The sequence below is a fragment of the Pteropus alecto genome, unplaced genomic scaffold, assembly GCF_000325575.1.
Source record: "Pteropus alecto unplaced genomic scaffold, ASM32557v1 scaffold213, whole genome shotgun sequence".
Lineage (NCBI taxonomy): Eukaryota > Metazoa > Chordata > Mammalia > Chiroptera > Pteropodidae > Pteropus > Pteropus alecto.
In genome coordinates, this window is record NW_006434829.1 from 4,533,086 (window position 1) to 4,546,044 (window position 12,959).

At 32.9% G+C, this 12,959-nt stretch overlaps 1 protein-coding gene and 1 pseudogene across 1 annotated transcript in view; both read right to left on the reverse strand.

The window, feature by feature from the left end:
* Nucleotides 1-12,959, reverse strand: part of KNTC1 (kinetochore associated 1) — a 56,571-nt gene that overhangs the window by 31,841 nt on the left and 11,771 nt on the right. The window contains 20 exon segments of the mRNA XM_025045519.1: nt 1-14; nt 808-942; nt 1,402-1,501; nt 1,654-1,757; nt 2,379-2,477; nt 2,985-3,128; nt 3,227-3,346; nt 4,817-4,918; nt 5,010-5,066; nt 5,256-5,399; nt 6,107-6,218; nt 8,287-8,348; nt 9,795-9,848; nt 10,235-10,324; nt 10,414-10,539; nt 10,654-10,729; nt 10,823-10,888; nt 10,991-11,034; nt 12,130-12,228; nt 12,758-12,812. The exon segment at nt 1-14 is cut by the window's left edge and continues 4 nt beyond it. Coding sequence (XP_024901287.1) covers nt 1-14; nt 808-942; nt 1,402-1,501; nt 1,654-1,757; nt 2,379-2,477; nt 2,985-3,128; nt 3,227-3,346; nt 4,817-4,918; nt 5,010-5,066; nt 5,256-5,399; nt 6,107-6,218; nt 8,287-8,348; nt 9,795-9,848; nt 10,235-10,324; nt 10,414-10,539; nt 10,654-10,729; nt 10,823-10,888; nt 10,991-11,034; nt 12,130-12,228; nt 12,758-12,812 — 1,803 coding nt within the window.
* Nucleotides 7,595-7,713, reverse strand: LOC112478394 (annotated as a pseudogene).

Genomic DNA, 12,959 nt, shown 5'->3' on the forward strand with positions numbered 1-12,959 from the left:
ACACAGTCTTCACCCTGTAAACAGTATTTCAGAGGAAGGAAAAACAGCTGGTACCTTTATGCAAAGGACAGTTTGAACTTATCTTGTTCCTTTCTATTTAAAGATGAAAAAGTATCATTTGAAAGATAGATTATGGTAAGATAAAATTATGAAAATTCTGTTTATGATGACAGCAAACAAAAAAAGTAAAATACTACCCTTTTAACTTTGTAGTAATTCTTAGGCATGCCTATGGTTATAGAATAATATAAAAATAAAGACACTTAAGAATACAAAATGAAAACCGCCATGTCCTGCTCTGGAGTCAAAGAGTCCTTTAGCATATATAAGATATAGGTCTGAATTTGTTAACAGAGAGTATGAAAGCCCATTAGGTATTCACAAAATACTTTTAAAGAACCTATAGCTATAAAAAACGTGTCCAATCTAACATTCAATGTTGTATCTTGGTATAACTTTATTTTGCGCTAATTATTTGGATAATTTGATTATTTTTTACCCCCTCTTTAATTCCCCCCACCACTTCCATCCCTGATCTATGGATGTTGCCGTTTCCCCTTAAGATCTGGATCTCTGAAGGCGGGGTGTCTCCTCCCACACACTCGTGGCGTGCACCCCTGGTGTACTTGGGAGGCCTGGTGCACCTGGGGTATGGTCCGTGGCTCCACCTGGGGTGCGAACCCAGGACCTTCTGCATGTAAAACAGACGTGCTAACTGCTACACTATGGAGCCACCCCCTATTTTGAGCTTTTAAGGATTTCACCAACAAAGAAACCATATGAAAGAACAATATAAAACTTTCATACCTGATCTCTATCTATCAGGTCAATAATCCTTAGACTGTAGATTTCATCATCAGACAACATATATGCCTGGGCCACCTTCAAAGCATCTTCTAAAGAGGATGGGACATCTTGTTTGAGAATGTATCTGACCACTCTCTGAAAGAGATAATATATACATTTCACTGTTATTAAATCTCACAGAGAACCCAGAAATGATTTGTTTAAAAGGCAAAGTATTCGTTTAATTAAAATGCATCAGCAAAAAAACCTAAGCTGTATGAAAAATTAAAACATGATTTGTATTCTGAATTTTATGACAGTCCTGTCCAAACCACCCCCCCCAGCTTTATTGTGATATAATTAACAAATAAACATTGTTTACATTTAAGGTGTACAATGTGATGATTTGATACACTCTTTTAGTTTCTTACTTTACTTTTTGTCGTCCTTATTACTCTAATAAACAATTAACTCTCTATTAACATTCTGCCTAAAAAAGGAAAGTAGTGGAGAACCTAGCTCTATTAATCTTTAAGAATGTGAAATCCTCATCAAATTTACCACATTGCCCTACAAATGGAACAAAGTGGTTAAAAGACTTTTCGTTGTACTTACCATTATTTCCTTGTTTAAGAGGTTTACCTCCCTTATGCCATAGCCTCGTAAGAGTTTTTTCATCTCCATTAGTTTGTAACTTTCTTGTAATAACTTGACCCTAAAAGTAAATTTATTGATATTAACATGGATCGTCTTGTTTATGGAATACTAAGGGACACAGTAAAGGGCAGAAAACCATAAACGAACGTCGACTCAACACATGAAGTTTATTCAGCATCAAAGAAGTTGTTTGATAGACTGTGAACTTACTTGGGATGGTCCATTTCCAGGTGCTGTTTCACCAGCTGCTCCACAGCCGCACTCCAGGGAACCACTGCTGCGTACATTATCTTAAGTACAGCATCAAATATGAGCTACAAAGATACACATGTGACAGTGAATAGCCCCTGGGGTCACATTTCATGTAAATGAACGACACTGCCTAATCTATAGCAGCAGTCTTATATCTAATGTATGGCAGCTTGAGCATATTTCATCTTCTGACTACAAAAGCATTTCTTCCATTTCACACATAAAAAACAATTTTAATATTTAGAAAAACTTAGAATAGTATTTTCTCTGCTGGAAGTTAATTCATATAGCTCTAATGCTTTATACAGCCTGTGTTTAAAAATATTTTTCATGATTTTATTCATATTTTATAATAGTGTCTAATAACAGTGTGAAGTCAAAATAAAGGCATACTGTAATGTACTTTAAAAAAGTCTCTATGTTTGTAAAATCATAGAAAAGCTTGGAAATACATGCATCCAATTGTCCATGGTTCTTCTAGGGGTGAGAATGAGAAAAGGTAATGCTTTTAACTTTCATAATTAAAAGAGAATTATCGATAGTTTTTAATATTTTATTCCCTTTTTCATAGTACACAAATTCTCCTTAACAAATAAATACATGTTTCTTTGTGATCAGAAAAAAAGTTTTAAGAAGAGACGCAATGGTGAAAAGGAGAATCCACGTGGCCACTATTTACTTACATCTGTGTCAGACAAACACCCTATGACGGCCATGGCTTTTGCTTCCCATGCTGTTTCAAAGAGTGATGTGGACTTTGAGCTACATCTCTTCAATAAATCCTAAAAAGGGATAAGCATATATATATATTTTTTTTAATTTAAAATTTTCATTAAAAAAACGTGAGAACACACATTTAGATATAAATAGCTTTTATGGATCTGTGAAAAAACTAAACTTCTACTTAGCCACGAATGTTGAACAATGGTCAAAAATGCAAAAATGCAAAATCCCTGGCCTTCTTGAGAAAACTAAAGAAGGAAATATACCTGAAGAATCTAAAAGATTATTGCAACTTATTAATGTCTACAAAAAATAATTTTTAATATTTATTGAGCTCGTGCTCCTATTATTTCACAATAACCACTTGGAGAGAGTCCTAATATTATCCAATTTTGTTCAGGGTTACCAGTCAATCAGTAGCAGAGTTAACCCGCATTCTTAAACAATTCGATGAGCTGCATAAATTCTGACAGTAATGCATAACATTCCTTAAAGAGTTAAACATTTAATACAATGGCACACTGCATCAATCCAAGAAAAAAGATTAGATCTAAAGAAAAAGTTACCTCTATGTACAGGAGGAGAAGTTCTTCCTCTTGCAAGTCATGTTCCCTCATGTAAACTCTTATAAACTTCTCTAAAATGGAAGGAATAAGCTCTGGGGCCAATACTTTGTCAAACATTCGGAACACAATGGTGGTTGTATTCTCCTGGAAGCCAAAAAATAAAAAAGGATGGCAAAAATGCAGATCATACCGGCTATGATAAAAAATAATAAATAATAAATCTGCTAAATCTAGACTTTTACCTTCTCAAAATCAGAGAGGGCCAATTTGCAGTTGTATTTCCTATGCAGTGTGATGAGCTCTCGCAAGTTATTTACCAAAGTCCTCAACTGACATACTTCCTCTGTGTTTTCATAATCCTTCTGAAACAAAAGTGTTAAAAGTTAAGAATATGAAAAAGTTAAGAATATGAAATAAAAGTATGCAAGGGAAATATATAAAAAGTCAGAATCAGATAAAATGTGAAATTTCCACGATTACATACATAAGGAAAAACCTGCAACTTATGCCTTTAAATTTTATAGGAATTTAACTAAAATTAACTAGTACAAATTAATAGATCAGAATCTGACAGAAATCTAAATTTTTCTTTCTTTAAAAGAATAGAAAAATTATTACTATTAGTGTAATATTTTTTCAGAGCCCCAACATACTTAGGTACACAAAAATCATTTAGATGGCCTTTAATGTCTTAGCTGTATTGATCATGACCGGATATAACATTTTCTGAAGTTATACGTAAGGAACAGAATTTTCAATCTCGATAAAAGGCAATTAACAGGGAAAAAACAAAGTAGTTTTATAGTAAGAGGAATAGCTCTTCTACAGAAAAATACATTATAATGATCCATTGGTAATATACATCAATATACTGCTTGACACTTAAATTAAAAAATTCCCATTTTATTTTTAACAGTATATAGTCAGTAAACATAACTAATGAGAATCTGATATATCAAAAAATAGGAGGAAATTTATTTTTGGGGGCTCCGGAAATTTAAGGGATAAATGTAATTTCAGAATGTACATTATGACATTTTGTAAGGTCGTACCTCTGCTACTTAAGTACTAAATTCTTCAGAGTGGAGATTATACTGAGACAGCTCATATGTTAGTTTATAAACTAAATTATGACACCCTACAAACTTATTTAAAATACAAGAATGCACTTTTTTTTAATAAAATGAATGCTTTCTAGTTTTCAGAAACCTGAAGGGAAAAAGAAATGAACTTAAGAAATTTAGAAGCCAAAAGTTCAGTTCATTAACCTCAGCATCAAATATAACATCATTATTCCTGATCTTAGTTTGCTTTCTACCATTGCTATTTTTTTCAGAAAGTCAGAAAGTCCCAGATTTTTTCAATTTGATCTTTTAAAATATTCTTTGGTACTTAAGCAATAATGGCTGTTGGAATGGCTAAGAAATGCAATCAGAACTAGAAGTGGTTTACTAATTTAAATGAAGAAGAAAACCTGATTGATATAGCCTTTGAAAACTAACCCTAATGCATTACTGAGTTTCATTCTTTTAAAGCACTGTGAAATCCTGCTAATGCAAAAAAAAAAAAATCCCAACAACTTAGGAGTGTGTTTACATATTGTTTCCTTTTTGGTTGGTTCAACAGAGAGAAAGAGTGCATTAAAATAGGTTGAAGTTGTAACAGAAAAGTCAGGAAGAAAAAAATTAAATTTTTTTTGTGGATTTTTAAAGTACACATCAAAAGAAAATGAGAGAAAATTTAAGAAGTGGATATATTTCTAGTACATGTAGAAAAATCCTTTAACATAAACTGAATGTTTTATTACCAAAAATTCATTTTCCATATCATACCAAGGAAATCCAATGCCAAGAGGACACCAATCCCAGCTCATCTGGTTTTTCTGCTGTAAAAAACACCTCTGCCAGCTGAAGTCCATTTTCTGGCCAATTTGCCTTTAAAAATATTAGAGACCATTAAAAATAATGTTTTATGCCATTAGGAGAGTCTTAAATGTCTTTTCAGTGCTAATTATAGTGGTATTACCTTATCAGTTAATTCGAGGTTCCTGGCTGCTTGCTCCAACCATTTTGCAAGAATTTCCTGAAATAAATATAACACTTAAAAATAAAATACTCTATTAGTTAATCACTGAAATAATTTAAAACATCCATGATCTTTTAAAAGGATATTGAAATGAATTAATTGGTGTTAGTGTGACTTAGTCTTCAATGACTTAATGTAAAAAATAAAATGGAATTATCAAGGGCAGAAATTCCAAAGACAACGTACCTGTCCTTCAGGTACATTCCTTCTCACAAATGGGATCACATCATTTTTAAGCCATGGACAGAGCTTTTGCAAAGAGACTGATGTAGAAATTGAGTTGAGCAAGTTCTCAAGCATTTTCACATCAAATTTGCTTTCGAAGTTTGCCTAAATTATACAGTGAGAAATTAAGATTTATCTGACAAATTAAAAATGACAGCCTTCCAAAAAGGAAAGATCTATTGAGAAGTCATTTTGAGAACTATTTTACTATTTTAATAATGAGCATTAAGGTGATTTATTCTATACAAATGATTCGAGTTGGGAGCCACAAATTCCATGAATCTCATGATGGCAAGTCCCAAATAACAAATTAGGTGGCAGAGATGGCCTGACAAGGAAAGCTTAACTGGAGCTGATAGTACAAATCCTAATAAGCAACGTGTCCATTAATGACATCACACCAAGATAACTACATTTTGGAATTAATGTTATACACCAACATTCAGGGGATTTGGAGTAGCAATTTTTCCTTTACCATCATCGGAGCTGCAATTGGAATACGTTCTCCATCGCTGCTACATAAGAAAGCCCATCAGTAAATCATGTAGTAAAATGTTGCCTTTGAACTAAGTTTAGGAGCTAATTAGACTCTGAATGATGAGATAAAGTAAGTTCCTATTGTATCTCTATACTATTTCCTCTGAGTTAATATCATCCGAAGATAGTTTTCTCTGGGACAGGTAATATTTTATCAAACAATGTGAAAACATCCCACTACCCAGTCACTCTTGCCCCGTTAGTTTCCAACACCGATTCAATCACCTATCTTAGGAGCTATAAATTCATTAAGAAACAAATGCAAAACTTATTACCCGATGTCTAAGCCAAAGGTACTGTGCACAAACAAGGTTTCCATCTCTTAACTGCAAAAAAATATCCTTGAGGTCATCTTCGTTATTCAGAAATTCAATCCAAGAACTACCACTACAGAGTCAAAGAAAGGAAAAAAGTAAAGAAAAAAAATTAAGGTTATTTGTTACAAGGGGATACCATTATGCATTTTAGCTAGTTTTTTTTTTCCTCAAAAAGTTAAATCAAAAAGTTCCAAAGATTACACAGTGACAAGTAATCCTTCTTATTCCAGGCCTATAGAGCTCCCGTATCTTCTCTAGAAGCCAGGTCTCTACTTGTAGGTTCTTCCTGAGATAATACCTATACATCCAAGCAACTGTTTTTATTGTTTAAGTGAATGAGTTTTCTATATACACTATTTGTACTTTAAGAAATTCATTTTATATTATCTTGGTGCTTATACTAAATCGGAACATATAAATGTTATTCTTTTTAAGGACTACATATTATTCCATGGCATGGATTTACTATAAGTTATTTAACTAGTCCCCCACAGTTGAACAGTTAGATTATTTCAAATCTTTTGCTGTAACCAGCAATGCTGCAATGACCACTCAGCCCTGATTAAAGCTCAGAAAGAGATGATGAGTACTTCTTTAAAATGATAAAAAGACAAAAACCTTAAAAGCCTATATCATGCTTAAATGATAAAGCAAAATAAGCACTTCCATTAATGTCAGAAACAAAGAAGAATGCCTATTACCACCATTATTTACTGTTCTACAAGTACTAGTCAATGAAATTAGGCAAGGGAAAAAAATGAGGGAAAAAAAAGAGGCAAAATGATCAAATATACAATTATATACTTGGAAAAAAAGATACAAATATACAATTGGAAAAAATGATCAAATATACAATTATATACTTGGGAAAAAAGATCGACTGAAATATTACTACAAATAACAAAGGAATTCAATAAGGTAGTTGGTTTAAAAGTATTTTAAAAAATCAATATCTGTTTATATCTCTTTGAAAATGAGAGAGAAAAGTCCCATTTATAACAGTAGGGGTAAAAAATGAAATAAAAATTAACAAAATTATACAAAATCTATATAAAGACAACTGAAATAGATACCACTCAAGAACATAAAAAACAGGAGAGAATGAGTAGGAGGACATACCCTGTCCGTAAATAAGAAGATTAATATTATAAAGATGCTAGTTCTCCCCAAATTGATCTTAGGTTCAGCACATGGCCACTTGGAAAAAAAAAAACTACCCCAATAAAAATTCTTTAAACTGGATAAGCTGATTCTGATTCCAAATGCCATATAGAGAAACATGAGACTGGCTTCCCACATTCTGAAAAATAAGAACAGTAGAGTAGGGCCAGTCTACCAGATAACAGGACATTTTATTTTATTATTATTTTAGGCAAGGCAACCCTTGGTTGACCTCACATTACAAGGGCCTTGTCAGCTTACAATCCCTCATTTTTAAATTTTTTACATCTACAGCACCTGGACTTCCTAGGTGGTCTCCCATCCAAGTACTAACCAGGCCCGACCCTGCTTAGCTGCCAAGATCAGACGGGCTCGGGTTTGTTCAGGATAGCATGGCTGTAGACTAATAGGACATTTTAAAGCTACATCAGTTAAAACTATTTAATATTGGTGAAAAAATAGGGAGATGAGATCAATTCAATACAGTTAAAGTCTATATATAGATTTAAATACACATGAGATTTTTAGCATATAATTAAGGTAACATTTCATTCACCAGTGAAAATGTGGATCATTTAATGACAGTATCAGAATAACTGACTTGCCACATGGAAAAAAAAATAAAGCATCTGTCCATTGTTAATTTATCCTAATGTGCTTGTCTTATCTTGAGGATAATTATATCTCATATTTGTAAATAATGATATTCTTGGCACACGTTTTTATATCTAATAAAATCAATTTCCAGAAGTGAAATTGTTAAGGCAAAAGGTATGCACATTTACATTTGCCTTTCGAATGTACCAGTTCTCCTAGATGGTGTACAACTGTCAAAAGCTTAGCAGGAAAGATAATATTTTCCATCATTTGATCCCCTAGAGACACGAATTAATTCAAGGCAATACTATATCTTTTATGACATTCCAAACTTAAATCTAATTCACAGGCCAAAGAAGAAAAATGAGGAATGTACAGACCTGAATTTTTCTGGTCCAAATGCTCCATAAAAAGTAGTTAACTTTGCATGAGCCCTTAGTACCTAAACAGAAATAATTTGATAATCTGAATGTTGTGTGCAATAAATAATAGTAAAATTAAAAACGCCAAAAATGAGGGATTCTGTTTCAGAAGTCTTGCACACATCCTCATTTTACCCCACATGACAGGTCAATTCCCACAAATATGACTGCCCTTATTTAACACAAAACAAAAAGATTTAGAATAATGGAAACATTTCCAATCATTCAATGTGATAAAGCTGCAAAAGAGCGGAAGCCATTTGCATATTGTGGGTGCCCTTCAAAATCGACTAGTTTTCCCACTGATTTGTAAATGCCCTTATGGTAAAAAACTAGCTAGATTACACCAAGAATTTACTTTGAGAGTTAAAAAATACATATGCATATGTACACACACATGTATGTTTGGTACCATCATAATCATCACATTCTACATTTATTTGCATGCTTAACAGATGCCAAGCACTACACAAAATGGTTTATCTAAATTATTTCATTCAACCTCAAAATAACTCTATAAGTACTATCATTATTCCCATTTTGTAGATAAGAAAACAAGTATTAAAAGAATTTGTTCTTGAAAAAACTACAGGCCTATCTTTAACTGAAAAGCATACAGACATGCGTTGCATGAATGTGACCACATACACGATGGTGGTCACAGAAGGTAATAACGGAGCTGAAAAATTCCTATAGCCCAGTGACATCGTAGCCATCATAACATCGTAGCGCAACAATTACTCCTGTGTGTGTGGTGATGCTGGTGGAAAGAAGTACACTGTGCTTCCAGTAGCATAGAAATATAGCACATACAATTACGTACGGTGTGTAAGCCTGGATAATAAATGACCATGTTACTAGCTTATGTATTTACTATACTACATTTTTAATCATTATTTTAGAATATACTTTCTACTTATATAAAAAAAATGTTTGCTATAGAACAGTATGTCAAGTTATGCCATCAGCAGCTTCATCCATCTCGTTTATGGCATCTCTAGATTGCAACTTTCTCTTGTGCTTGATTTAATCTCATGTTATTTTATAAATTTAGTGTAGCCTAAGTGTACAATGTTTATAAAGCCTACTCAAAGCAAAATTCAGTCCTGCAAGCTCCATTCATGGTAAGTACCCTATACAGAAGTATCATTTTTTCTTTTATACAGTATCTTTACTGTACCTTTTCTGTTTAGATACATAAATACTTGCCAGTACAGTACAAAATCCAGTACAGTAACATGCTGTACGGGTTTGTAGCCCAGAAGCAACAGGCTGTACCACACAGTCTCGGTGTGCAGTAGGCTGTACCATCTAGCCGTGTGTAAGCGCACTCAGTGATGTTCCCACCATGACAAAATCACCTAACAATACACTTTACAGAATGTATCCCTGTCGTTAAATGGTGCATGACTATACTATAAAGGTACATTCACCCTGAAATTAACCTATAAATCTAATGTACTTACCTCTTTTAAGCCATAAGAATAGACAGGAACAGTTTTATCTTCTTTCTTCAAAAGCTAAGATGAATAATAAGAAACACTTTTAAAACATCTGCCATGTTAGGTTTTTCATGAAAGATGGATTTTTTGTGAATTAAAGGAAAAATTATCTCTAAAAATGAAACTGCATTAAATACTGAGATAAACGGTGAACAATAATGACATATCTTCAAAAACAATGCATTTTATGAAAAAAAGCTCACAACATTTTGCCCAACTGTTACACTCTGATTTTAAGGGCTATAACCCTTAAAAGCAATGGAGTTCAAAGGTCACTCAGGGGAACAATCTACAGCAAAAAATACACTTTTAAAAAGGCCTATGATGGAAATAGGATTCATTTTATTGAAATGTTTTGTTTTGCATAAGACAAACTAACACTTAGAAATATCATAAAAACTTACCCTGGTTTTGGCATAATTTAGCATTTCCTGGGTCGTTTCATAGGTTATCCACTGAGCCTCCAAGCAGTAATTCACCACAAATTCATCATCCTGTTTCACAAATGCCAGACATAGTAAGGTGACCTAATGTTACCAATCCGTCACTCTGAATACTCTAGTAGATGAAAGGGAAAACACACCTGGATTTTATGTAGATTTTCCTTAGCTTCCTCAACAAGTTTTTGCCATTCGGTTGGCTCACTGGTATCCACAGAACTCAAAGCTAGTTTCTCTAATATATCATTTGATTTTACCTTGTAAACGAGCTGTAATATAAACATGCCATATCAAGCAACTTGAAGCAAAAAGTGCTGTCTCCACAGCATCTAGTACACGAAGAAATGTTTGTCCAATAAACAAATAAATTCATGAAAGATTACCTCAACATCTAGTCCAAACTGAATAGCAAAGCTCTCAGCTTCAGCAAATCTGTGTTTGTGAAGTAACCGACTCAATCTGTTAAGCAGAAAAGAAATTTCGGTAAGATTTTTATGAATCAAGGAATTTAAACTTATCATTAATAAGGCTTAGAAGAAAATGAGAGGTTACCTGTTTTCTGGTAAAGCTTCTGTAAGACATCTAAGTGCTAAAACAGAGACTGGGTCTTCAGATAGTCTGAAAAAAAGTTTTCAAAATAAGTTCATTTTTCATTGAATATGTAAATTTTAACTTAGCTATTATTTAACAACCTATCTGATAAAACAAAACATGACCTACTTTGGATCATTTTTGCAAATCCCCTCCAGAAGGTATATGGTATCCTACAACAATAACAAAAACATGTTTAAAATTGAAATACAGAATTAATTCATTTTATCGTTACTAGAGTAACAACTGGTTTAGGCAGAAATGATCTATCAACGGAAATCTAATCTAATCTGTTGGGGAAAATGACATTCCTATATTCTCAAAATAATACCACAGAAATTACTAATTTACAAAGGGGAAAATGTCCCTTTACAGTGGAGAAATCTGGCAGAGCTGCCTTAACCAAGTCATCAAATGTAACATCACCAATAGCCAGACAAGCAGACACGAGCCCCTTAATGTGATGCAGTTAGGACACAGTATTACCTATGCCAGTATTCTTGCCAGAAAAGCTTAGCATAAATCTAATCATGATGGAGGAAACAAATCCAAATAGAGGGGCATCCTATAACACAATGCACTAGGACTCAAAAAAATGTTAATGTCTTAGAAGATGAGAAAGATTAGGGAACTTCTAGATATAAGTAGGCTACCATGTGACCATGACAACGAAACTTCATATGTGATACTTGATTGGATCCTGGATGAGGAAAAAAAATAGCTTTAAAGTAATTGGCACAATTGGTAAAATCTTAATTTGGATGGTATATTTCATAATGGTATTGTATTAGTGTTAAATTTTGTGAGTGTGATAACTGTGTTGTAGAAGAATGCCCTTTTCTTAGGAAGTATCTGCTCAAGTATTTAGGGGTGACAAGTTGTGGTGTTGGCAAGTAATTGCCAAATGATTTAGAAAAATACAAATGATTTAAAAAAATTTGTTGTGTAAGAGACACAACAAATTAGTAAAAAAATATTTTTTAAAGATCACAGTTAAAAAGTTTAAATAAAAAAAGCAATATCCCCAATTAGTTATCTATGTTTCCCATGGAGACATAAGAAAATTGAATATGCAGCTGACAGATGTTTTGTTTGATTTTGTTTTCTTTTTTAAAAAGTCTGACTTTGGACAAGTATACTTGAGGAAGAATGACAACAGAGTTATAAGCCTGTGATCTATCCAGGTATTCCACTAACTTCCACTCACACTTAGCTTAGTTATCCTTAATTTTTTATTATAAAATGGTTCAAAATATACATCAACTTACTGTGCTAATTCCTGTTTGGACCAGAGAAGAAACACTAGATACCTCCAAAGAATATAGTATTTCCATCATAGGTAATGAATAGACCATGAGGTTTTTCATCTTAAAAAAACAGTAGGACAATTAATTTAGTAGGTCAGTAGAAACCTCCCAGCACAATTCCACACTTCACATTCAAGGGCACAGATTAGAATATTTGGTACAAAGTTACATGTAAAAAATAATTTTATAAGCAAGCCTGTTACTGTATTACTTAAATGTTACAGGTAAAATTATACTCTATCCCACCTTACAAATCTGATAAATGAAAATCCACATACTTGAAGCCCATTCTACAATTTGTATTTAAGGTAAATGTAATTCCTCGGTGTCAGACCTATATAAGAATCACATAATAAACATTTTCTTGTGGATATTTTTATTCTTGAAATGGTCTGATTAAAATGTAAAGCCAATATTTATACTCATATTTTTTAAGTGGGAAAAAAAGAACTTGGCAGGGTTATTTCTGATTTGTCAAGTGTCTTGTGAACTGAGCTAATATGCTATGAGCACTACCTAACAACTACTTTTCTACTAATGCTATTTCTGACACATAACATAGGCAAACATGAAACACATTTTCCCATACCTTCTTATTAGTAGTAGTTGTCAGAGCTACTAATTTGAGATTTGTAATCCCTTGCCTAAAAGAGAAAAGGTGGTTTAAGTGAATCAAATAAGCTTTTCCAACTGTTACATATAAGCTAAATGAAAGTGATAGTCATATAGAAGTTAATATTGACACACACAGACAACACTGAACTTGATTTCTGCATAATAGTCCAGACTGA